General features: G+C 41.1%; 1 protein-coding gene across 1 annotated transcript; it reads left to right on the plus strand.

The window, feature by feature from the left end:
• The first annotated feature begins 984 nt into the window (after positions 1 to 984).
• On the plus strand, positions 985 to 25,466 carry LOC106548176 (epidermal growth factor-like protein 6). Its single transcript, XM_087726289.1, has 5 exons — positions 985 to 1,357; positions 1,593 to 1,633; positions 3,808 to 3,900; positions 23,239 to 23,369; positions 25,446 to 25,466. Exons 1-5 carry the CDS (start codon positions 1,326 to 1,328, stop codon positions 25,464 to 25,466), a joined length of 318 nt encoding a protein of 105 aa, XP_087582415.1. The 5' UTR covers positions 985 to 1,325.
• The last annotated feature ends 1,840 nt before the right edge of the window (positions 25,467 to 27,306 follow it).

Consider the following 27,306-nt stretch of genomic DNA (forward strand, 5'->3'; position numbering starts at 1 on the left):
AATATCCTTAACTATAATTCCTCTTTTTGGATTTATACTCTATCCAGGCTGCTTTTAACTTAAATACAAGGAAATACATAACAGCATTCTTTCTAAATTTAATCTCCAGCTTTTTGCATTGTTTCACGAAACTTTTTAACAACATATTTAGTTGCAATGTTAAATTTCATTTAAATATGACATGCACAGACTGATACAAAATTTTCCAGGTGTTAACTGGCTTCCAAAATTTGAAACCCCTGTGTCAGTGCTTCACCAGCCGTAAACCTCACCGTACATCACTGATGTCAACATATTTCTACCATTCATGCTGATCTTTAGTCAGTGTAGAGATTTTTTTTATTTCAATCAAAGTGGACATTTCAAGCTCCAACTTTTTACTTTTCTACATTAATCCATTATATTCTTTGAAACTTTATAGAATATTTGAAATTAATTTCACAAAGAGACTTCAGATTCTGCCTACATGTCCTTTATCAGCAGGATGATTTTCCAAAAACAAAATGCAAAATGGGCCAAACTTCGTACTGGGAAATAATCCTGCAAAAGCAAGATTACCGTATATACTCGAGTATAAGCCGAGTTTTTCAGCCCACTTTTTGGGCTGAAAAAAGCCGGCTCGGCTTATACTCGAGTCTACAACTGGATCCGGCAGTGCTGTTGCCTGTTGGAGGAGGAGGGGATTCCTTCCTGTGAGACCCCGTCCAGAAAAATGCGGGGAGCGGCATTTGTGGGAACTCCGGCCGCTGCCCACCCGTGGGGAGAGAGGGAAGAGCCCCGAGCGAGCCGCCTCGGTTTGGCAACCAAACCCATCCAGCCTTTTACCTCCCGTCCCCCCGCCCGCCCGCTCGCAGCCCCCTCCCCGGGCTGGCGCCAACTCCTCCCCGTGCCCGGCCTCCAGCCGAGGCAAGTCGGTGTCTCTTTAAGCTAGAGAGAGGAGGGGAGGGAAGGCAGGGACCAGCTGGCTGACAATGGGCCGGAGCGGCTGAGTTGGAGCAAATTCCGCGGCGGAGGCGGCGTCCCAGCTCCAGCGGCTCCGAGGCGAGCGGCTTGGCCCTTCCGCTGGGCGCTTGGAGATGAAGCCGCGCTGGCGCTGAGTTGAGCGGCGAGCTTGCCGAGCGCGCGGCTCCGGGAAGCCCCCCTTCTCCTCCCTGCTGGAAGCCGAGCGAGCCCCGCCGCCCACGGACTCCCGCGGCCGCCCCAGGGCTCCGGGAGGCAGGACCCGGAGGCAGCCCAGCCCTGCCGCCGCCCCGCGCCCTCCACCCGCTGCGCGAGAGGGGACCCCGCTTTCCCCTTGCCGGATGCGTCCCTGGCGGAGCTGAGCCATGCGGCGGAGGCTCCCGCTCTGGCTCCGGAGCTTTATAGCAATAGCAATAGCAGTAGACTTATATACCGCTTCATAGGCCTTTCAGGCCTCTCTAAGCGGTTTACAGAGAGTCAGCATATTGCCCCCAACAATCTGGGTCCTCATTTTACCCACCTCGGAAGGATGGAAGGCTGAGTCAACCCTGAGCCGGTGAGATTTGAACCGCTGACCTGCTGATCTAGCAGTAGCCTGCAGTGCTGCATTTAACCACTGCGCCACCTTGGCTCTTGCTGTGCCTCTGGCCGGTCCTGGTGGGACCCGTGGCAGGTAAGAGGCGCCGTCGAGCGCCTCGTACAATGATTTATGTATGAGGTTTAAGTGACTGAGACACACTCCTGGCTACGCAGCAATGTTATTTCTGACTTAGTATACTATGAAATCCCCCAAATCCTCCCCACTCCAGGGGAAGGATACTATGAAATCTACATTTCCTCCCCACTCCAGGGGAAGGATACTATGAAATCCCCCAAATCCTCCCCACTCCAGGGGAAGGATACTATGAAATCCACATTCCCTCCCCACTACAGGGGTAGGATACTATGAAATCCCCCAAATCCTCCCCACTCCAGGGGAAGGATACTATGAAATCCACATTCCCTCCCCACTACAGGGGAAGGATACTATGAAATCCCCCAAATCCTCCCCACTCCAGGGGAAGGATACTATGAAATCCACATTCCCTCCCCACTACAGGGGAAGGATACTATGAAATCCCCCAAATCCTCCCCACTCCAGGGGAAGGATACTATGAAATCCACATTCCCTCCCCACTACAGGGGTAGGATACTATGAAATCCCCCAAATCCTCCCCACTCCAGGGGAAGGATACTATGAAATCCACATTCCCTCCCCACTCCAGGGGAAGGATACTATGAAATCCCCCAAATCCTCCCCACTCCAGGGGAAGGATACTATGAAATCCACATTCCCTCCCCACTACAGGGGTAGGATACTATGAAATCCCCCAAATCCTCCCCACTCCAGGGGTAGGATACTATGAAATCCCCCAAATCCTCCCCACTCCAGGGGAAGGATACTATGAAATCCACATTCCCTCCCCACTACAGGGGAAGGATACTATGAAATCCCCCAAATCCTCCCCACTCCAGGGGAAGGATACTATGAAATCCACATTCCCTCCCCACTACAGGGGTAGGATACTATGAAATCCCCCAAATCCTCCCCACTCCAGGGGAAGGATACTATGAAATCTACATTTCCTCCCCACTCCAGGGGAAGGATACTATGAAATCCCCCAAATCCTCCCCACTCCAGGGGTAGGATACTATGAAATCCCCCAAATCCTCCCCACTCCAGGGGTAGGATACTATGAAATCCCCCAAATCCTCCCCACTCCAGGGGAAGGATACTATGAAATCCCCCAAATCCTCCCCACTCCAGGAGAAGGATACTATGAAATCCCCCAAATCCTCCCCACTCCAGGGGTAGGATACTATGAAATCCACATTCCCTCCCCACTACAGGGGTAGGATACTATGAAATCCCCCAAATCCTCCCCACTCCAGGGGAAGGATACTATGAAATCCACATTTCCTCCCCACTCCAGGGGAAGGATACTATGAAATCCCCCAAATCCTCCCCACTCCAGGGATAGGATACTATGAAAGCCACATTCCCTCCCCACTACAGGGGTAGGATACTGCAAAATCCCCAATTCCTCCCCACTCCAGGGGAAGGATACTATGAAAGCCACATTCCCTCCCCACTCCAGGGGTAGGATACTGCAAAATCCCCAATTCCTCCCCACTCCAGGGGAAGGATACTATGAAATCCCCAATTCCTCCCCACTCCAGGGGAAGGATACTATGACATCCCCAATTCCTCCCCACTCCAGGGGAGGAAATAAATATTCAAAAACATTATTGGTATCTATTTTTATTTTTGAAATTTACCGGTAGCTGCTGCATTTCCCATCCTAGGCTTATACTCGAGTCAATAACTTTTCCAGGTTTTTGTGGTAAAATTAGGTGCCTCGGCTTATATTCGGGTCGGCCTATACTCGAGTATATACGGTATGTTTGAAATTGAGTTGAATTCAGTTGGAAGCTGCAGGGTGAAAAATGGGGGGGGGGGGAAATCCCATTATGTTTCAATGGGATAGGCAGTGGGCAACAGCTTAGAACAGTGTTTTTCAACCTTGGCAACTTCAGGTGTGTGGACTTCAGTTCCCAGAATTCTAAGAATTGAAATCCACACATCTTGAAAAACACTAGCTTAGAATATTGCTGATTGCTGCACTCAGAAAAATGTTTCCTTCTGGTCACATGATTCAGAGCAGAACAAAGGATTTCCGAAGCCAGGATATGCCAATTTTCCTCATTTACTTTAGTGCTACTAAATCCAAATCCCTAGAAACTATCTTAAGTTTATTCAGTTTCTGTCTGTTTCATTTTTTTTCTTTTCTTGCATTCCTTTCACAGCTATCTGTGTAGATAGATGCAAATATGGTGAATGTGTGTTGCCAGATACATGTAAATGTTACCCTGGATACACAGGGAAAACCTGCAGCCAAGGTAAATTGATGCTTTTTCTGGTAAACAATATCTTTTCGACCAATATAGCCTTTCTACTTCTATATCAACTATTTAGGATGAGAAAAAGTGAAATGCAAAGAGAGCTTCTGAATTCCTTTCATCATGGGTTTCTTGTCTATTGAATTCTATATCATTTTACTTAGAAATATTGCACAGCTTACCTAATATTTCATTAAAAATTCTAATCAAATGACTGATTAAATTGAATAAGTCAGTATGGAAGAATAATTGTAGATGTGGTAATATAAAATATATGTAACACTATTAGATAATAATAGTGTACTATTTTTAACGATTCTTAGATAACACAATAGTTTTCAGCTTGAATGCATTGAGGTGCTCATGGTTGTTAGGAAAACAGTGAGGAAAAGATTCCCCCACCCCAACTGTTTGTTATTTCCAGGTTTAGCACTTCTTCTTCCAAACTATTTTCACTTCAGTTTTCACTTTGATATTTAGCATCTTAATCTACAATTTATATGGCTAGCCATTCAGAAAGCAAAATATTATATATTGTGTGGTTTCATTTTCTATGCAAGCAAACTGGACCATCTTCTGATGATTGGAAAAATTTCAAATGGGATACACCATTATCCTGATCCTTCATTCCATGGAGAAAACAGTACAAAACAATTCTTTTTATTCAGTCAATGACCAACAAAACAGAATGATTAAATGAGAAACATCTCATTTTGAAGAATGTTTGCATTACTCATACAGAAAAATGTGTAGGTTATGAAGAAATTAAATTGTATCTTTAACTTGGCCCAAAGGACTATACAAAACATATTCCTCCTATCTTGCAGAGATGCCTGTCTCCAACAATGTCATTCCCCCATCAGCAACAGCTGAAAGCTTCCTGGGTACTTTTGTTGGCACAAGTCTTTTATTGTTGCATATATTATTAGTTCTTTAAATATTCTTGGTTCAGCCTAAGGTGACCAGATTTTAACATTGGTAAAGAGGGACACCATTGACCGGGGGGGGGGGGGGTTGATTAAAAAATTTTTTTTCACTTAACAAATGTGGCAAGAAAAATTGTAAAATGGGGCAAAACTCAATAAATTTCTCACTTAACAACATACATTTTGGCCTCAATTGTGGTCGTGCATTGAGGACTACCTGCACTTATCTTCAGTATTGCTTCATTCTGCTGTAGCATTAAATTTCATATAGAACAAGCTTGTTCTTTCAGAATTGTGGAATTGTTATATAACTGTCTATCTTTAGAAAAGTTTCTCTTGAGTTAAACTCAGTTCCTATAATTTTATTGATGTGTTGTAATTTTCTTAGCAGTAGTATGGAAATTGTCATTGTTGCTTTTGGACAATTTTTAATATTTTCCTATTAAATATACAGTACTGAGATTCCCAGGTGGGTTCCCCTCCAATTATTAGCCAGATTCAACCCTGCTCATCTTTTTGAGAGCAGGCAAAAACAGCCAGGTTACATCCCTACAAATTGAAAGCTCTCTCCCTCCCTCCCTCTCTATCTCTCTCCCCTCCCTTCCTCTCTCTCTGTCACTCTGTGTGTATGTGTGTGTGTGTGTTTGTGTGTGTGTGTGTCTGACTGTCTCTCACTCACTCACTTAATCACTCACTGTGTGTGTGTCTCTCTGTCTCTCTCCCTCCCTCTCTCTCTATCTCTCCCCTCCCTTCCTCTCTCTCTGTCACTGTGTGTATATGTGTCTGTGTGTCTGTCTCTCACTCACTCACCCACTTAATCACTCACTCTGTTTGTGTCTCTCTGTCTCTCTCCCTCCCTCTCTCTCTATCTCTCCCCTCCCTTCCTCTCTCTCTGTCACTCTGTGTGTATATGTGTTTGTGTGTGTCTGTCTGTCTATCTATCACTCACTCACTTAATTACTCACTCTGGGTGTGTCTCTCTCTGTCTCTCTCTCCCTCTCTCTCTATCTCTCCCCTCCCTTCCTCTCTCTCTGTCACTCTGTGTGTATATGTGTTTGTGTGTGTGTGTGTCTGTCTGTCTATCTATCTATCACTCACTCACTTAATTACTCACTCTGTGTGTGTCTCTCTCTGTCTCTCTCCCTCCCTCTCTATCTCTCTCCCCTCCCTTCCTCTCTCTGTCACTCTGTGTGTATATGTGTGAGTGTCTGTCTGTCTGTCTCTCACTCACACACTCACTTAATCACTCACTCTCTCTCTCTCTGTTTGTCTCTGTGTCTCTGTCTGTCTGTCTTTCTGTCTGTCTCTCCCTCCCTCCCAACCTGCAGATGGGCTCCAGACCAGCGGAGCCTCTTCCTTCTTTTTAACCAGGTCATCTTTCCTAAGACATAAAAAAGAACCTTAATTACAGGCTCAACAAAAGAAGCTGGAAAGAGATAATGAAGCCAAGAAGCTGAAACCTGGGACTGGAGAAAAACCTTTTCTATCCCCTTACCAGCCCATCCGGGAAGATGAGTAACAGGAGGGAGATCCCTCCCCCTACGGATGGGTTCCAGACCAGCGGAGCCTCCCTGGATGTCGCAGCAGCAGCAGCAGCAGTCCCAAGTGCGTCGATCTCAGCGTTTTTCGCATCGGGGCGTGCTGCAAGAGGGAGTGAGTGAAGACCTTTTCTAGCCGGCGCAAAGGACTTCCCCAGACTTACTTTGCTGAGCGGGGGCTTCAGTAGAAAGGAAAGCAACTTCAGAGCTACGCCTGGCGTCGGGCCGGCAAAGGCTTCCCACTGACCTCCCCCCCCACCTCCGAGTTCCTGACAGATCGAATTAATTCAGCAACATCTCCCCCCACCACAGCACCCCGCCTCCCCCTCCCACATCACCTCTGCTCCATTCTCCAGCAAGCCTGGTTTTTTGCCTTTAGGAATAAGAATGTTTAAAAGGCTTTTTTTTTAATTTGAAAAAAAGATGATGCAGGTTCTGAAAAAGCAAATCTCCGTTGCACGGCTACGCTTTTTCTTCCTCCAAATAATAGTCATTGCTTATTGTAGTGAGTCAGCCTCCTAACTTCAGTCCAGGCTCTGCAATTACCTTCTCTCCCCACCCCCCAAACCCACAGAAACAGGAGGGAATCGGTCATTATCATTAGCACTCTCTCCTACGCCTGGCCTCCCCTTCGGAGGTAAGGGGCAGGGAAGAGCAGCTCTCCCAGGGACACAAATATTCCCCAAGTGGCCACCACCCGCTTCTCATAGCTCCCCCCCCGAAAACGGGAGAGGAGTGAAATAATGCTACGCTTTGGAAACGTGGATCTCCAACACCAAGTCCACGCCAGGAGGTTCGGGGCTTCCCTCCAGGCCACCTGCACAGCAAGCAGCCGCGTCCACAGGCTCTGTGGGGAAAGACGGGCCATGGGAAAGGGGAGCAAGTGCGCTCCCCGCCTGCCCACTCCAATCTTGCCCGCCCAGTTCCCAAACCCTCTCTTCGGAAAGAGTTCTCCAGCAGCCTCTGGCAAGGTGTTTTACCCGCCCGGCTCGGGCCGAAAGCAAATAAAGCAAATAAAATATAAAATGCTGGTTTACCTTTCTCTGCTGCTTCTCTCCCAGGCTGGAGCCAAGAGGAGATCCCTGTCCTAGTCTTCCTGCCGCCCTCGTGGCACGGGGAAAACGGAGGGTACTTTGTCCCTTCTGTCTCCCCGTTGCTCAGAAAAGCAACTCCGGGAAGGTCCTTTGGTGGCGGCGGCAGGTGTCCTAGAACCTGCCTGCTAGCAAAGGACCTTCCCGAAGTTGCTTTTCTGAGCAACGGGGAGACAGAAGGGACAAAATACCATCCGGCCGGGATGGGTATACAGGGCTGGGGGTGGGGCAGGCTTACTTCCGGGTCCGGTCATAAAAATCGGGAGTTTTTAAGAATGCCCTGGGACGCGGGACAAATTGTACGAAATCGTGACTATCCCGCCAAAATCGGGACGTCTGGTCACCCTAGTTCAGCCACATGCAAGCTTTCTGTTTTTATGCTACACTAGAGCACAGCATTAAAGCAAAGTTTTTTCAATGGTTAGATGGTTCTTCTTTTACTATATGAGATTGTCATTTCTAGAATTCTGCTATTTAAAATCTGAGCTTTCTATAATGACTTTGGCTCCTGCGACTCTAATAGATACATTACATCAGAGACATTCATTGTATCTATTCCATGTCAAAAATAAGGTAGTTATATATTAAGAAATCTTGGCATAGCTAATATTGTTTTTGACATGACATTGTATGCTTCATGAGCTCTTCTGGCTTGCAGAGCCTTCAACACATAGACACAGAGGTTGATGTCATAGATCCTATTCCAGCTAAAATCCTAACAGGATCCATAGCATTGGGGAATGACTGCATTGGGAATTAATTAATGTAACAGATTGCATTCCCTTCCTCAAAAATCCTGACAAACTGTTTATGGATAACAGATTCACAAGTAATAAAATCAGCAAGAAACTCACTATTTCCCAAAGTTTTTCTGATTGTTTTCAAGTAGTTGCAAGGAAATATGGGACTGTAGGTTCTTCCTTGTTTCCAATTCAATCCTCTCTTCCATGACGTTTTTATGAGACTTATAAACTTTTATGTTTTATAAGAAACATTTGTTTTCAGAAGATCAGATGGATCTTTAAAACAGCATTATGTTTTCAGCTCCAGCGGTCCTTGGAGGAAGCAAACTATCTCGACCCCTTCCAGTCAGGCTTCAGACCCGGTTACAGCACTGAAACCGCTTTGGTCGCATTGACTGATGATCTATGGAGAGCCAGAGATGGAGGACATTCCTCCATCCTGGTTCTCCTTGACCTCTCAGCGGCTTTCGATACCATCGACCATGGTATCCTTCTGCGACGACTGCGGGAGGTGGGGGTGGGAGGCACCGTGTTGCGGTGGTTCTCTTCCTACCTCTCGGACAGGTCGCAGTCGGTGTTAGTGGGGGGGCAGAGATCGTCCCCTAGGCCCCTAACATATGGGGTGCCTCAGGGCTCGGTCTTATCCCCCCTACTATTCAACATCTACATGAAACCGCTGGGAGAGATCATCCGCAGGCACGGGATTAGATACCATCAATATGCGGACGATACTCAACTGTATCTGTCCGCCCCGTGCCAACTCAATGAAGCGGCAGACGTGATGAGCCGGGGTCTGGAGGCGGTTATGGACTGGATGAGGGCTAACAAGCTTGTGCTCAACCCAGAAAAGACCGAGTGGCTGTTGTGTTTCCCTCCCAAGGATTCCACCAATATTCCATCTCTCAGGCTGGGGGGCCAAACTCTATACCCCTCAGAGAGGGTCCGCAACTTGGGAGTCCTCCTAGATCCACAGCTATCATTCGACCACCATTTGACGGCTGTGGCTAGGGGGGCATTCGCCCAGGTACGCCTGGTGCGCCAGTTGCGACCCTACCTGAATCGGGAGGCACTCACAACAGTCACTCAGGCCCTCGTGACCTCTAGGCTGGAATACTGCAATGTGCTCTACATGGGGCTGCCCTTGAAGAGCATCCGGCGTCTTCAGCTAGTGCAGAACGCAGCCGCGCGAGCGATAGTGGGTGCACCGCGGTTCACCCACATTACACCTATCCTCCGCGAGCTGCGCTGGCTACCTGTCGACTTCCGGATGCGCTTCAAGGTGCTGTTAATCACCCATAAAGCCCTACATGGTAGTGGATCTGGATACTTGAGAGACCGCCTTCTGCCAATTACCTCCCTGCGACCAATAAGATCACACAGATTGGGCCTCCTCCGTATTCCATCGGCCAGCCAGTGTCGGCTGGCAACTACAAGGAGGAGGGCCTTCTCAGTAGTCGCCCCGACCCTTTGGAACGAACTCCCCGTGGAGATTCGTACCCTCACCACCGTCCAGGCCTTCCGCACAGCCTTGAAGAACTGGCTAGCCCGTCAGGCCTGGGGATGAAGATAGTTGCCCCCCCCCGAATGATGAATGCATGTTGGTTACTGTTTTTATTATATGTGTCTTTGTTATTGTCTGTATTTCCCCTTCCCCGATTTTGTGTGAGCCGCCCTGAGTCCCCTCAGGGAAAAGGGCGGCCTACAAATCTCAATAAAATCACAAAAAAAAAAATCTGTTCCATTGACTATGGCAGGGTATCTTCCATTCCATTGAGTATGGAGGAAGAGATTGATAAACACATCCATAGCCTTGGCTGAATCTCTCTGCAAATTGTTCAGTCAAATACAAGACTCCTGCAGTGACATTTTATTAATGCAAATGAGTGTTTTAAATCAAGATCACCAAGCTTTCCATTTCAATCAAAATATTTAGCATACTATTGAAAATAAATTATTCCTTGATTTCATTTTTAATATATTTCCTGAATATACTAGCCTGTTTGTAATAATAAGCATATTAGTAATATTTTCTAATACAAATTTAAGTCATGAATCACAACCCGATGTTTGTTTATTTATTTATTTAGGAAATTTATATTGCTACCTATTCACACATGGTGACTCAAGGTGGCTTACAGAGTATAAAACCCCATATAAAAACAACAAAACTAATAAGAGTCTAAATAAATATACTAAAATCACACCTTCCCCCGCTCCAGCGGCAGCACCTCACACAAACCATTTAATGGGCTCCATCCTACTCTGGGTTCCCCAGGCCCACTGGCAGAAGCAGGCTCTTATTCTGGATCCCACCGGGCTCCCTAAGGCAGTGATGGCGAATCTTTTTGTAAAGGTGTGCCAAAATTATGTCTGTGCGCACTATCGTGTGTGCATGCCCACACCTGCAATTCAATGCACCATACCTACCTGTGCATGTGCACACAACCCCAGCCCCATGCATGCGCACATGACACCCTCCCCATGGGGGGGGGAGTTTTCACCCTCCCGAGGCTCGGGAGGCTTTCCTGAAGCCTGGGGAGGGCGAAAACAGCCTCCCCTGGCCCTCCGGAAGCTGGAAATGGATCATTTCTGAACTTCCAATTGGCCCATTGGGCCCATTTTTCACTCTCCCCAGGCTCCATATGCTTTCCTGAAGTCTGGTGAGAGTGAAACAGCCTCCCCTGGCCCTCCGGAAGACCGAAAATCAGTTGGCCGGTGCCTGCATGTGCACCAGAGCTGATGGCTTGTGTGCCAACAAATATGGCTCTACGTGGTACCTGTGGCACGCATGCCATAGATTCGCCATCATGGCCCTAAGGAATGGGACCCATAATATTCCCTGCCTTCCCACCCGCTCTGATGTGTCAGGTAGATGTAACCGGCAACAAGCGGTCCCTCAGATAACCACGAAGGGCTTTAAAGGTGAGCCAAGGTGGCGCAGTGGTTAAATGCAGCACTGCAGGCTACTGCTAGATCAGCAGTTCAGCGGTTCAAATCCCACCGGCTCAGGGTTGACTCAGCCTTCCATCCTTCCGAGGTGGGTAAAATGAGGACCCAGATTGTTGGGGGCAATATGCTGACTCTCTGTAAACCGCTTAGAGAGGCCTGAAAGGCCTATGAAGCGGTATATAAGTCTACTGCTATTGCTGCTATTGCTATAAAGGTGACAATCAACACTTTGAATTGCACCCGGAAGCAAATCAGCCACCAATGCAGCTCCTGCAGGAGAGATGATACATGCATAAAAACCATGGGGGACGCTGCATTTTGCACCAACTGGAGCTTCTAGATGCTCTTCAAGGGCACCCCATGCAGAGTATGTTGCAATGGTATTTCGCCCATAGATGTCCAAATTCAATTATTTTAATTATTTTTGCAGATATCAATGAATGTGGATTAAAGCCACATGTTTGCGAACACAGATGCATGAACACTCATGGAAGCAACAAATGCTGTTGTTTAAATAGGTACATGCTCATGCCAGATGGCACCTGTTCCAGTAAATGTCAATATTAACTTGAGATTTGGGGGTTAAATCTATGTTGTAGATATTATATGGAAATTATTGTGATGGCAATGTTGGTGATGTTACAAGTTATTTAATTTGCACCTTTGGGAGGCAAACCATGGACTTATTTCTTTAGTTCTGCTCATTTTCCACTGCATATAGAAAAACCATGCTATGCTAAATCAGTCATTTTAGCTGTCTTCAAAGCATTTCCTGTCAGCTTGAGAGAAGGAAAAAACAAATATGTGGTTTTGAACATATTTTTAAATATTTGATCTTGCCATTTTTTTCCACTTTACATTTGTACTGTACCTTTATAGTAGAATCGAGAAAAATTAGGAAGGCATAAAACACAAAGTTTGAACCAATTGCTGGCTTTCAGTAAATGTTGAAAATGAAATGTAAGCCAGGGAAATGCTCACTAAATTATTTGTGATACCAACAAGTTTTTATTAGTAATTTTTCTTTTACTTTTCTTAATTGTTTTTTTCTCATGGATCTAAAAGAAACATGAAACAAAACGCTGCAGGATGAAATGTCAGGTGGGCTTTCAAAGGCATGCAGGGAAAAAAGTTTACTGAGAGATGTGTTGCCAGGGCAACCAGGGAATATTATGATTCCTAATTCTATCTAAAAACATATTGAGTGGCTGCAGTGTAAAAAAATGGAAATTGTACATACCTATTATGTTTAGTCCTCGCGCTTACGAATGACAGCCGGCAACAGCCAAGCCCTGTGGGTCGGTGGTGGTGGAACCGAGACATCTCAGCTGTAGACTCGGTTCACTTCATATTAAATTATTTACATCAACATATCTAATTCAGAGTTAAACTTGAGAAATCATAAAAGCAGCAATTATGTAGATCAATAAATTCAGCGTGGCAAATAAAGGGATGACTAAAAATAGCTTTCAAACACAACAGAAAAATCTAATAAAATAGCAGTAGTAATAACACTTAGATTTATATACTGCTTCACAGTGCTTTACAGCCCTCTCTAAGCAGTTTACAGAGTCAGCATATTGCCCCCTACAATCTGGGTCCTCATTTTACCAAACTCAGAATGATGGAAGGCTGAATCCACCTTCAGCTGGTCAGGATCAAACTCCTGACAGTAAGCAGCCAACCTGCAAAACTGCATTCTAACCACCGCACCACCATGCCATCAAAGTGGTATTCATGTGACACTACAAAAACAAATCAAAACAAATCTACAGCAGTTTTCTAGATGGAGTGCTTTGTGCATCTGCTAGCAGGACCAAAAAATCCTTCTATCTTACTTGCCTAACTTCATGTATAACAGCTGGAAAGAGCATTCAGTGTAAGATTCAGATAATGTGCTTCTGGTACATATCAGGTAAAGTGGTTCAGGTACATAACAATCCATGTAGGATTAATAGTTCACCACCACCATTTTGTATCATGCCTAGAGCCTCCTAGCTATCTAAAAATTAAAAATACAGTTATTTTGAAGCCTTTATCAGTTTGAGCTAACTTTAACAAAAGAGTCAAAATAGCAATTAAAAGATGCAAAGATGCTGATTTGGGCATCCCAATGTCTTTTTATGAAACAGACTTTAAAACACTTCTTTTAGTAAGCATAATTTTCTAAAGTAGGTGTTTCTAGTTAGGTAAGTGTTGACAAATAATATTTTCTAAAAGATTCCAGAACATGCACCATGGTGAATTGCCAATATGGTTGTGAAGAAGTGAAAGATTATGTGCGATGCTTGTGTCCGTCAAGAGGACTTCAGTTAGCACCAAATGAAAAAACCTGCATAGGTATGTTAGTTGTTTTAATGTTCTTGATATTATTACTCCAAACATTTCTCAAAATCTGGTATGTGTTTCATATAAACATGGAAGAAATAGCAATTTTTAATTCTAGAATAAATATTAACCCTAGTGTGCACATCCCAAATATATGTCAGCATACTGCATGCTCTTAGTTGGTGAGATGCAGGCAGTATTATGCTGAGTTGCACAATATTATCTAAAGAGCTTGGATAGAGACAATGTTTGGGGTAAAACTACAATATGCTTTACTTGAATATGTGGACTACTAGCCAAAAGTTGCAAAATAACAATACTGTCCTTACTATCAGCCGAAAATGTTGCATGTGACATGAATGAAGTTAAAGCTGTAACTTCTCTATCTTATTAAAAAAAACTTTACGTGAAAACTCTGATTAACCAAAGCTACAATGTGCAGCAGAGATAAATATCCAAGGGCCCAGGTGGCCTACATGTTCATGGCATATTGAAGATTGCAACTTGAAATGTAGGAAAAATGGAAAAGCACATGAACAAAATCAAGAAAGAAACATAGGCATGATTGGTACCTGTGAAACTAAAAGAAGGGAAAGAAGATAATAGAATTGATTCACATGTCATGGTCTTAATTTGAAGAAAGAGAAGTGGAGGTGTAGATTTAATTATGAACAAAAGCATTACAATATATTTAAAGAAAAAAATAAAATATATTAAAAGAATAATATGTTGAAGAGAACATGCATATATAAAAAGCAGTTCTGTGGTTGGTAATAGTGTAAGTTTGTCAAGTTCTGAGCATGCTCATTAAAGTTGTGTTAAGGCGGGAGATAGTCAACAGTTGATTGGCTTACCATCTGACAGCGCCGAGTATAAAAAGGGAGCTGTCAGATGAGAAGGCGCTGTTCCTGTCTCAAGCCAGTTCCGATTGTTAGCTTGTTACATTATAGGGAATAAACTTGTGGTGACCAGATTTTCAGATTGGTAAAGAGGGACACCTTTGACCGGGCGGGGGGGGAGGGGGGCTTGATTAAAAATTTTATGCGGAGCAACAAAAATTTTCATACAAAGCAAAAATAGTATTGTAATGTTTTTTTTTATTTCAACATAACTACAATTTACAAATATAAATTGTAACTGTTGCCAAACATCAAAATTTTGATCACGTGACCATGAGGATGCTGCAACGGTCGCTAAGTGTGAAAATGGTCGCTAAGTGTGAAAAATGGTAATCAGTCACTTTTTTCAATGCCATTGTAACTTTGGTCACTAAGCCCATTATACCACCTTTCTTGCCACAGTTCTTAAGTGAATAACTGCAGCTGATAAGTTAGTAACATAAGTGAATCTGGTTTCCACATTTGACTTTGTCAAAAGGTCACACAAGGCAATTACGTGACCCCAGGACACTGAAACCATCATAAATACGAATCTGTTGTCAAACATCAATATTTTGATCACATGACCATGAGGATGCTGCAACGGTCGCTAAGTGTGAAAATGGTCGCTAAGTGTGAAAATGGTCATCAGTCACTTTTTTCAATGCCATTGTAACTTTGGTCACTAAATGAACTGTTTGAAAGCTAAGGCTAGCTTGCATTATAATGCCTTATGCTAGCTTACATTTTCAAGAGAGAGAAGCTAAACTCCTTATTAGAATTGAAATAGAAATGAGTAGAGTAGAGTAGAGTAGAGTAGAGTAGAGTAGAGTAGAGTAGAGTAGAATAGTTTATTAGCCAAGTGTGATTGGACACACAAGGAATTTGTCTTTGGTGCATAGGCTCTCAGTGTACATAAAAGAAAAAAATACATTCATCAAGAATCATAAGCTACAACACTTAGTGATAGTCATAGGTTACTAATAAGCAATCAAATTATACTAGGAAACAAATTATTGGATTTTTAAATTATTGGATTTTTTTCAAAGAAACTCAGTATGTGCTTCCTGATTATTAAAAGTTCAAATTCAGTGTCAATGACTCCTGACTATTTAAAATATAGTCTAAGACAATTTAAAAAAAGAATCCATACAGAATAAAACTATTTTAAAAAATCCTATGCACAATAAATAAAATATTATTTTAAAATACATTAAAAAAATAAAAGAAAAAAACCCGGCTCACTTACCAGCAGGCAGGCACTCCAAGTCAATCCAGAATGATATAGATGTTAATATCTGCGGACCACAAAAATTTTCTCACAGACCACCAGTGGTCCACCACGGACCACTGGTTGGGGACCACTGCTTTAAAGCAGAATCTGCAGAGGGGAAGCAGGGAGACGGTTCCTAAATAGAACGCCCCCTTTAAAAAAAGTAAAAAAATTTTAATGACTCAATGCAGCCAAGTTCATTATATGGCATCATGCAAGCCTTGTCACATCTTATTATGCCATCATCGCTAAATCTCTTTAGAAAGTCTACACGAATATAGTTTGTAAATCCCCCTATATTGGTCCTTTCCCATGACTCCTGATGCTGGCAGGTAGACTGCCCTTGCCCACAGAAGCTCAAGAGGAGAAAATTGGATAAAGCACACCTTAGTCATGCTGGATGAAAATTTAAATTTCTAACTTGCCTCTTTTTGTGGGGGAGGGGGGGCGTCAAGGCTGCCCAGGAAGACCAGCAGAATAACAATTTAAAAAAAGAGATAGACTTAACACGATAAATAGAGAAATGTGTAGAGAAATGTAAAGAATGAAGAGGGATGGATGGATGAAAAGGGGGAAAGATGGATGAGTTTTTAAGGGTCTGGGGCTGCAAAACGGGGGTTATTAATCAGTGTGTGTGTGTGTGTGTGTGTGTGTGTCCATCCTTCATTCCTGCTCACTTCACACTGGATGCACAAAAAGAGCAGTCAAAATGTGTGTGTGTGTGTACCATTTTTACCAGCAACAAAAGGGGAATTGCTAGTAGAGTCTTTTATTTACAGCTGTTAAGTGCTCGGTTACAGCAATTACGAGATCTCAGGAGGAATGGGGGAACCTAGGGAGGGGGCACGGGGGAGGGAGGGGGATCGGAGATCACAAGGTAGGAAAGGGATAGATTAAAAAAATAAGAGAGGATCGTACGCTCCCACCCACCCACTCCCAACCCCATCCGACAGAAGGAGACGAGAGAAGAGCAGCGGAGAGAAGGAAATCTCCTCCATCCCCCCCGCCTCTTCCAAATTATACACACAGACACTGCCCTCCCCATCCCGCAGCCCCAATTCCAGCCACACCAATTCAAGCTCCCAGATCTCTCTCTCTCTCTTTTTTCTCCACTGACCCCCCTTCAACCAAACAAATGAGCAAAGGAAATACAAGAAAAGAAACTTTTTAAAAATAAATAAAGAAATAAATGAAATCCAAGGCACGTGAGGAAAATCCCCCTTTCCCCTAATTGCCACTCCCCCCCCATCCTGCCTCCCGATCCATTTGGGGTGGATTTCTTTATTTGCAATAAATCCTGGGTTCCCCCCCCTTTTTTTTTAAAGGAAGGAAAATGACATCTTCCCCCCTCCCTCCCCCCCTCACCAAAAGGAGACCAGAGAAAAGCAACCAGATTGAAAGGAAGGGAGATATGATCGTGTTTGGAAGAGCAGGAGGGGAGGGAGGAGCCTTGCCCCTCGTCGGGCGCTGCGAGCAAGCTGAGCGGAGGGAGGGAAACCACTGCCCTCTAAAGGCCACATTGGGAACGACACTTCAGAGAAATAAAAACTTTTTTAACGGTGTCCTTTTTAAATCGGGACTTTTTGAACATGCAGCGGGACACGGGACAAATTTTGAAAAATCGTGACTGTCCCGCCAAAAGCGGGACGTCTGGTCACCTTAATCTACACTCAAAATACATCTCAAATGCTGGAACTGTGTTTGTTCTAGTACTGTGGTTGAGTATAGACCCCAAACTTCTCCATACAAGAGCATAGGGATAGACTTTAATTAATGGGGCTAGGGACCCCGGATAACTATGATTCTTTAGTTTAAGCAGTAAATTCAAATGAGCTTTTGCTCTAAGTGTACTCTGTTGATGGCAAACCCAAGATCCAGTCTTGGAAAAAGTTACGTCTAAATATACAAAAAGTGTTAACCTGTTCAATTGGTTCACCATCTAATTGCTATCTATGTCTCTGATGATGTTTTCCAAACACCATGATTTTTTATTTAGATTTAATAATGGTTAGGGAGTTATCCTGGGAATAAAAGCTGAACCTTCTTAATAGCCTACATAATCCTACTTGTGAATACGATAATAAAATCATATCATCAGCATAGAGCAAGCTGTTACAGTATGTATTTAGGATCATCGGCATATGTACCATGATAATAGTGTAGATTGCATTCCAGTGAATGGGGATAACAGAAGTAACAGAAATGGGCTTTGAGGGGGAAATTACTTAAATGAGATAAATAGATGGGTGGCTAGGCTTTTGGTCACCAAATGAGTGAGAATTATAACAGATGAATTTCTGCTTAGAAAAAGATCTATATCAAACTTATGATTTAATCATGTCCATTGGTAAGTATACATGGCAAACATGTAAAATTGAAAGACCTGAAAGACTAGGTTAGGGACAGATTGTGTTATGAAAATATACCTATATAGTGCTAGGAGATGATAACAATTTGATGCTGCATAATCAACCAGTCAAATGTCTCACTTAATGAATAGTACAATTTTTTTTTTGTATTCAAATGTTTTATTTTCATTTTTCATTTTCATTTCATACAGTCACATATATACTGTGCATGATTGGGGCCATATAACATTGGGCAATAAACACAGCCATCCTTGTCAAAATTACTCCCCACAATACAAAACCAATATACCACTTCAACCCCCCATACACCCTTTCTTTCTCCCCCCTCCAACTTTCCTTTCTCCCCTCCAACATTCCCCTCTCCTACTTCCCCTCCCCCTCTATCACTCCTTTCTCCCAATACACTCCCTCCCTTCCATCTCACCCTCCTTCCGATCCTCTCTCCCACCCTCTCTACCCCTCCCTCTTCTTTCCCTCTGCTCTTCCCTTCAGTGTATTTCTACAATCTATCGATATATTCAGCTTCTTATTTTTACACTAAAATTAAAAAAAGCAACAGTATACAAGTGCAATCATGTTACTTTAAAATCTGGCACATACTATATTTCCCCCCTCCCCCCCTCCCCCCTATGACCCCACCTCCCTTCCCCCCTCCCGACTTCCCAGAGCCCGTACACGGTATAGCTTTTTATCAAACACAGTCTAAGATGTATTAAAACCAAGAAAATTAAAAAAATAATAATAAAGAAAAAAAAGGGAAAAGAAAAAAGAAAGAGAAGAAAAAAAGTCAGTAAAATCTCTGCGTTGAATTCAGCTTCTTACCATTACACAAACTTTAAGCAGTTTACATTGTTCCTAATCTTAATTGTTTGATTACCTGCAGGATTTCCCCAGAAGTTATTTGTTGATTCAGCTTTTGCCTATACTCTTCTCTAGCTAGGGGCCTTATCTCTTTATCTAAGTATCTGTCTATTTCTAAACCCTTAATTTTGTCCCCTTTGTGCCTCCTTCCTCTATAACACAATTTGGATACATTTCAAATTTTTCTTTTGGTATCCTCTTCCAACTCTTTTCGTTTTTGCCCTTGTTTATGTCTATATATTTTTTTATATTCATCAGTACTCCTCTCATATATGCTTTACTTACATCTCCTACAAATTCCCTGAATATACCCTTATTCATATTCAGAACAAAGTATTCAGATAGCAATTTTTTACAATCATTAATATACTTTTCATATCAAAATAAACTCCCATTCGACCTCCAAGACCTTCTTGCCTGCACTACCCTTCCCAATTCCGTCCAGACTGGGTTATGATCCAAGAGAACCCTCGCCGCAATCTTTGTCTTCTTCACCCTAGAAGATAAATCATTAGTGATTTGTATAAAATTCAAAGTTGACCATCAAGTCTTTTTCCCTTCTAGAATTAGGTCTAATGCGATATATCTTCCAAAGGGATCTGCTTCAGTTCACTCAGCCTTAATGTCTTTTCTTAAGTATACAACTATACCATTTTTCTTTTGCGTAGCAGAGGTCACAAAATATTGACCAAGTTCGAGGTTGAACAGATATTTTGGATCAGTTAATTTAATATGAATTTCTTGCAGACAAGTTATATCGTTCTTGAACTGTTTGAGATAGTAAAATATTTTCTTTCTCTTCTGTAAAGAGTTCAAACATAACTCCTTGATCAATGGCCGATGATTATTGAGGTTGTTGCAATCTGCCTTGTTTTCCCATTTGTCTGGTAGTCGTACGGCTAGATCCTTGTTCTCTGGTCCCTTGCCCTTCCGGAAGGAGGAAACAGTGCTTTCTGTCTGGTAGTTGTGTGATTTGCTGTTTATCTTGTCCTTCTCGTAGTCTTTCTCCAGATCCAGGTGATTCAGGGTGTCCCACCTTCAGGGTCTTGTGATAGAAATCTTGGGCTTCCCATACAGAGTTGAGACGATATTTTTGCTTATCAAATGTAATTATAATACCAAATGGCACATCCCATTTATACTGTATCTGACGGTTTCTGAGTTCTTCCACTAGAAAAGCATAATCTCTCCTGGCTCTTAGCATTTGGGGTGGTATTTCTTTCAAGACAATCAAGTCCTGTCCGCCAATTTGTAGCCTGGTATTATAAGACTCTTGTAGTATCACGTTTCTAGACTCTCTTGTAGTAAAATATATAATTACATCTCGAGGAAGTTGTCTCTGTTTTGCCGCCCAAGAGTTAATGTGATAAATTTTTTCGATCTGCCAGTCAAAGTTGATCCCCGGTCTTCCCACCAGACGATTAAAGGCCTCTGAGAAAATCTGCTTCAAGTTCTCCTGTTCGTTTTCACGTAGCCCCCTGACTCTTAATGCAAGCTCCATCTGTTTGTAGTGTATCATAAGAATTTGTTTTTCTGCGTTTTCAACTTTTTGTTGCACCACTTCAATTTTGGATGTCAAGTTAGTGTTGGCTTCATCAAGAACCTCTAGCTTATCTTCCATTCCAGCAACATATTCTGTCAGTACAGTTACAAGTCCCACCATATCGTCCTTTGTTTTAGCAATCCTAGTATCAAGCTTATCATATAAGTCTGCATTAAGTTTCTTTATCTCCTCTCTAAATTCTCTAAGAGTCTCAAAAAAAATTCTTTCGTTAACAAATCTCCAGTAGAGGGTGAAAGCTGCAACTTTGTGCCAAGTGCGTGAGGTGTATTCCTAAAAGGACGTCTCCCTGACTTTGATTTTGATGCCATTATTTCTTTTCTTCAAACAATTATTCAACAATTATTCAAACTCTGCTGGCCCGTTGTGTAGCTTGCGAGAGAAGAAAGTATTAAGTCCCCCCTTTATTTGTTCTTAGAAGTTTTTCAAAAGGTTTCAGAAAAGAGCATTGTAACAAAGCAAGTTTCAAAAGATTAGCATTGTAATGAAACAGTTCATATTCATCTCTGTTTAGAATGTCTCTATATTAACAAGGAGGCTTTTACAGCTTTTAAAAGTTGATAAGAAAAAAAAACTTGGTAGCTCTTCAGAGAAACAAAACTAATTAGTCAGAGAATGCTATCTGGCTGTTCCTTTGATCTTTCTCTCTGTCGGACAGTTAAGAATGTGGCATCCGCCATTTTAGGAGCTTATTTTTTTTAGAAACCCGATGCACAAAGAAAGCTCTTTCTTTTTAAAAAAAAATTAAAAGGGGGGGGACAGATAAGATTCTCGGGTGCGGACTCTGCTTGTATTAATCTCAAATAGATATATCAAAAATTGTCCTAAGCGGGGGTTCCTTACTTTGCGCCGTAGTGGTTACGGCTGAAGTTCCTGGCTCGGAGGTGTGATTCAGCCTTCGGTAGGCCCCCCTTCCGTTCGCAGCAAAAAAAAAAGCTGCAAACTTCAAAGAAAAGCTCTTGCCAGCTGGATCTCTCTCTCATCTTCTTTGCTTGAAAAATGAGTTTATCTACCAGGTATTTAGGCAGATAACGCAGCCAGGAACCTGGGGGCAGCCCGTTAAGCTGCCGCCATCAGCAAGGTCCCGCCCCGGAAGTCATGAATAGTACAATATTGATGCCAGAATAAGACAAGTATGTGTGTGATGTTCTTTTCCTCTGCTTAACAAATAATGACCTCTGTGTAAAGAATTCTTGTTGTGACATTAGGGGTATGTTGCAAATATATATAAGCTTTTAAATGCAGATGATGCAATGCTATTGCTAATAATACAAATTATTTGCAGCAAATGTAATGCAAATTGGATAATGCAATGACAGCATTTATCTGAAAATTAATATAATTAACCCAAAGACTAAGGTAATAATTTTCTATATAGAAAATTGAATTATTTGATGTTGTACATAAATAACCAAAATAATGTTATTTTTTGTGTATTTGAATGGAATAGCTATATGGTTCTGCCCACTTTGTTAGTTAGTATTGAAAGTTGGCTATGTTAGAAAAAAACATAAAAGTAAATAGCTATGGGATAGCCTATCCCCACATAGCAGAGGAAACCAAGGAAGGCATACGTCTGTGTACTTTCTCAGAAGTTTAAAAGTTCATTAGTAGAGTATACTTATTCCTTCAATTGTACATTTTAAAAGCAATGAAAAGGCCAGTATCTTGTCTGGCAATACTATCTCCAGCCCATATCAACCTTTTAAGAAAAAGCTATTAAAATCCCATGTATAATCAAGGGTGCCGTTGGATGTTTGAAAACCTCTAAAGTTTTTCTTAAGATTTTCTTAGCATGTTGAACTGTATTTTCCTACTGAATCATCCTTGCAAAAGAACTAGCCAAGGTTGGAATTAATAGTTTCCTTTGTGACATTGATTACATACAGTTAATATGATTATTTCTCCATATTTCTTAATGTTCCCTTTTTCTTGCACTAAAATGGATGATTTGGTAGCAAGGTATAAGGATGGTGGGAGATGTTTCTGAAGCTTTGACAGGGGCTGCATATGGCCTGGGCCTTAAACTGTGAAACCTAGACATGCAAGAAGTGGGGAGAATTATTTTTTTTCCTAAAGAGGGAAAGGCACTTCCTCAGCACAATGGACTCTGGGGACTTTGTAGAGCCTAGGAGAAATTTGACAACACAGGAAACAAAGTTTATCGGAAACTACAGATATTCATAAACTTTCAAGCTGCAAATTCATCAGCTTGGAAGCATGGCTCTGGAGGATTGCTGCCTTAACATGCAGCTGCAAAAGCAAGATGCATATGGAATTCATGAATGAAAATGTTTTGAGGACTTATACAATAAGCCCATGTGGATATTTAGTTCAACTGGCTGAACAGTAAATATGCCATTGAAGGACAGACTACAGATAGTCCTCAATTTATGACCATAACTGAACCCAACATTTCTGTTGCTAAGCAAGACAGTTAAGTGACTTTTGTTCCATTTTACAACTTTTTTGCCACATTGTTAAGTGAATCATGCAATTCTTTAGTAACACGGTTGTTAAGTAAATCTGGCTTCCATTTTAAAACATACTGGTTGAAATATGTTTTATGTAAGTCAACTTAATTAATTAGTTTCTAAGAAAAATTTAATCTGAAAGGTGACATTTAATTTTTAAACAAAGCTCGCAATTGAGGCTGTTAGAACTGCATTGTGTTTAGCACTTGTAGATTTCACTGATAATCTAAAGCTGTAGGTACAGTAAATAAATAAATAAATAAATAACTTGGTACCGTATGACAATGACAATTAGACTTGTGTTTCATCATTGCCTGATCTCACAAGATTTCATCTTCATGCCATAGATATTGATGAATGTGCCACTGGCAGAGCAGTTTGCTCTTTCAATCGAAGATGTATCAACACATTTGGAAGTTTTTATTGCAAATGCCAGATTGGATATAAACTGAAACACCTGAATGGCAGATATGACTGTGTAGGTAAGGATTAAATTTGCTTTTGCCTATATTATGGGAAGATTGATACATCTTTAACTGATGTATTCAGTTAACATTTCACATATGTGCACAAGAATTACAGTAGCTGTATCTTTTCACAGTATAAAGAAACTGCTTTATTTTCCAATTTCCAACTTCAGTAATACATTTTACTTAACATTTCACGTTTCCCTTTTTAGATATAAATGAATGTATAGCAAGTACACCAAAATGTAACTTACATGCAGAATGCCTGAACATTCAAGGTTCCTTCAAGTGTAAATGTAAACTGGGCTATAGAGGCAATGGTTTTATATATATTTTTCAGGCATTTTTCAGAATATGTCTTTTCCGATGAAGGGTATTATACTCTTCTTTTATGTTTAAAACAGTGGGTTACAGCCCATAGAAAGACATTAAATGAATCAACTCAAGCAAAATGAGCTGACTGATGTTTTTTGTTTATTTTGGTGGGGTTTTTTTTTTGCATTTTTGGACCTGCAAAATTAAGAGACAACACTGGGATCAGGTTTTCCTTTACTGAAAGAGTAAACTGCTTGTTTAGGTTATTCTATTTGCATTACTTCTCTCCTGTGGCTCCTGTTGTGGCCATAAGCCATCAGGTCTTTTGAAGGCATGAAAGTTGAGCCTCAGGGTGATTGCCTCCCCAGCCTTCAACAACAAATCTCTGACTTCTTTTATATTGCCTATGAAATTTTAAAAGCAATGTTCGATAATTGGGAAAGTGTTTTTCCCATTTCTTCTTCAGGGGGTTATTAGAAAATGCAATCCCCTTGTGGTTATATAATCTTGCAAGTGCACAACATTTTCTCAATAGAGAACTTTCCGGGAAGGCAATTGCTGTCTTTGAAATAGATATGACCCCCTTGCTTGTCTATTGCTAATTAATTTTAGAAAATTGCAGCTCTGCTCAGTTATTTGGATTACTGTATCATATATGCAAGAAAAAGGGGACTGTAAAGCACTGTGAAACAGTATATAAGTCTAAGCGCTATTGCTATTGCTAAAAAAGGAAAACAAGGAATAGATCTGCAAAAAATAAAAATAGCCTAGAACACTTATCTTGGGTACATTTTATACTAGAGAGGGTTACCTACAAAGTTGTTTAGAAATGGCCCTGATTTCCTGCTAGTTGCTATATTTTCCTTTGCCTTACAATTGGCTAGCAATGTATAAGGATCTTAGTTTGGGGTTCAATCTCAGATCTATATGGAGATATTCTGCTTCACTGGTCAAACATCGTTTGTGGGCTTGTTTATTAAAGCACTGGAGATTTATCTTCTTTTGCTAAGAACAGATTTCTAGCAAATTAGGGTTTCCTCTATCATATCCTGAATAGATTCAGTAAACTGTATCTGTTAAATTACAATATGTTCTCTTATAACTTCTCTCTCTGGGAAAAAGAATTCAAGTGGACTAAACATGAACATTGTATTGTCATATAGACATCTGGATAAAAGTAATTTGAACATATTATCCATAGGATGGAGATATGTGTGATTACTTAAAAAGAATTTTAAGTAAGTAATAACATAACATTGGCATGTAGACATCTGGATGAAAGAAATTTGAACATATTATCCATAAGACGGACATATTCAGGTTTTCTCTTGCTAAAAACTGTAGCTAATGCTTCATAAAATGAATACAGTATTGCTAATCAGTAATATTGACTCCATACTGCTAATACTAATACTGAAAGTGAAATGCATTCATTGGAAAATCATGCTATTGTTTCTCTCATATTAAATTTTGAATATATTAGATTTAAAAAACCATAGAAGTATATGCTCATTTTGATTTTATATGGATAATAAATATTTTCCTTCATAGTTGCAATTTTAGTCAAAAGAAGAACATAAGAAATATTCAAAAATAAATTACAGAAAACACTCCTATCTCTGTCTTCTTTTTTCAATCATATTTGAACTACAGACATCAGGATTTTGGAGAAATTGGGGTGTCCCAGTGTCAGATTGTTCCAAAATCAAGATGGAATAGTTTTACTATGTGTATGATAATTTGGACATGTTTTGTTATTTCTGTTTCCCTAGTTGCTCATGAAAATTCTGTGAAAGCAATTCACAGAATGCCTGGCATTATCAAAGAGAAATGGAAGAAACTGCTTCTTCCCAAGAAAAATGCAAAAAAGCATGATGACATAAAAAATACAATCCCAGCATCTAAAGCTCATGTGAGTCCTTTAGACTATGAAGATGACTTGTATTTGGAAGGTGCCTTCAGTAAATGGGGGGAAAGCACTGAAGACATCAGAAAAGACAGAAAAACAATAGAACAAGAAAGTGTTGAAGAAGAAGGAGAAATTGAACATCTCAAAAACCAGACTGTCCATGAAAAGAAACTCAGGGGAGATGTATTTTGTAAGTGTCACTCTCCCCCCCACCAAAAAAAATTCCATATGTTTATGGTAGTTTTTGATAGCACTCATCCAATAAATTAAAGGCAAAGCACTTTAAACATAAAGTTGGTAAATAGATCCTGCCAAATAAGGGGACACAATATTATGCCTTTGTTATATATTATATTCTTTAAATCTCATATAAGTTAGTATTCTGTACTCTAGAGTAGGGGCCCCAACCCCTGGTCTGTGGATGGTACTGGTCTGTGGTGAGCACGTAAAGCTTCATTTGTGCAAGTATGGGATTAGGTTGCATGCATCCTCTACCCCCCATCCACCTCCATTGCCAGTTCGTGGAACCAGAAATGTTGGGGACCATTGCTGTAGAGCATTTCTTATATCCTGAGATTATAGCTATAATAGCCATTAGGGTAACTGGGTATTAAATGATGATCAGTCTGAAATGAAACTTTGCAGACAGCTGCAGGAGAGCTGAGAAGAGAGATCACAACCACAAAGTTCCTCTATACTTATTCCCATAATGCCAATTTATTATTTTTGCCTCAATACACCCCTTGGTTTTCCATGCCCCTGATGGCAATTGCCAGAAGTATGTGAATGGACTTTGATGGCTGATTCAACAAAGCTGAGAACAGACCATAGGTTATAGTGACCACAGCCTCAGAGGAAATATACTCATAGCAAAAGGAACATAGTAGCTTTTTTAAAAATGAATGTTAGTATTTAGCCACCCACAAAGAAACAGTGGGTGCGCAGTAACAATCTGACCTAAGTCTCAGATGCTGGATTCCACTACTGCTAAAGATGAAGGCAGATCATAGCATCTTCTTAGTTGTTCTCTTTTTTAAAAGAGACTGATGTATACATAACCTGGCTTTGCTAAGGCTCATGACTTTTTATCTCTGCCAGATATGTTCTAGGATTTCTTCCTTATATGGGTCAAACTGTCTTTGAACCAGAGGATTATAGCCACACATGAGATAGGCGGCTATATAAATGGAATTATATATATAATAATAATATAGAATGTATTGTACTTGTGCTGATAAATAAATAAAGGGAGATTTATCATTTTATTTATTTATCAGCACAAATACAACACAAATGTAACAAAAAGGCAACAGTAAAAAAAAAATTGGGTTTCTGTCTGGATGGTCTCCTGTGACGAGCCGATGGACAGAGAATGGAAGTAGTGAACTTCCTCCCATATTTGGGCATAACGGGGGTTGTAACTCTAAATAAATAAACAAATTATATATATATATATTTATATATTTATATATATATATATATATATATATATATATATATATATATATATATATATATATATATATATATATATATATATATATATATATATATATATATATATATATATATATATATATTCAAGCCGGCCTGGCCTGAATAAAATAAATTATTATTTTTAAGTATTAATTTAAATTTAATTTCTAAATCTCATTGGTTTTTTGGATATTCTTTTGTAATATGTGTTTTTATATTGTACGCCGCCCTGAGTCCTTTGGGAGAAG

Source organism: Thamnophis sirtalis, unplaced genomic scaffold (genome assembly GCF_051295495.1).
Source record: "Thamnophis sirtalis isolate CommonGarterSnake01/CBP01778 unplaced genomic scaffold, rThaSir2_p1.2 scaffold_12, whole genome shotgun sequence".
Classification (NCBI taxonomy): Eukaryota; Metazoa; Chordata; class Lepidosauria; order Squamata; family Natricidae; genus Thamnophis; species Thamnophis sirtalis.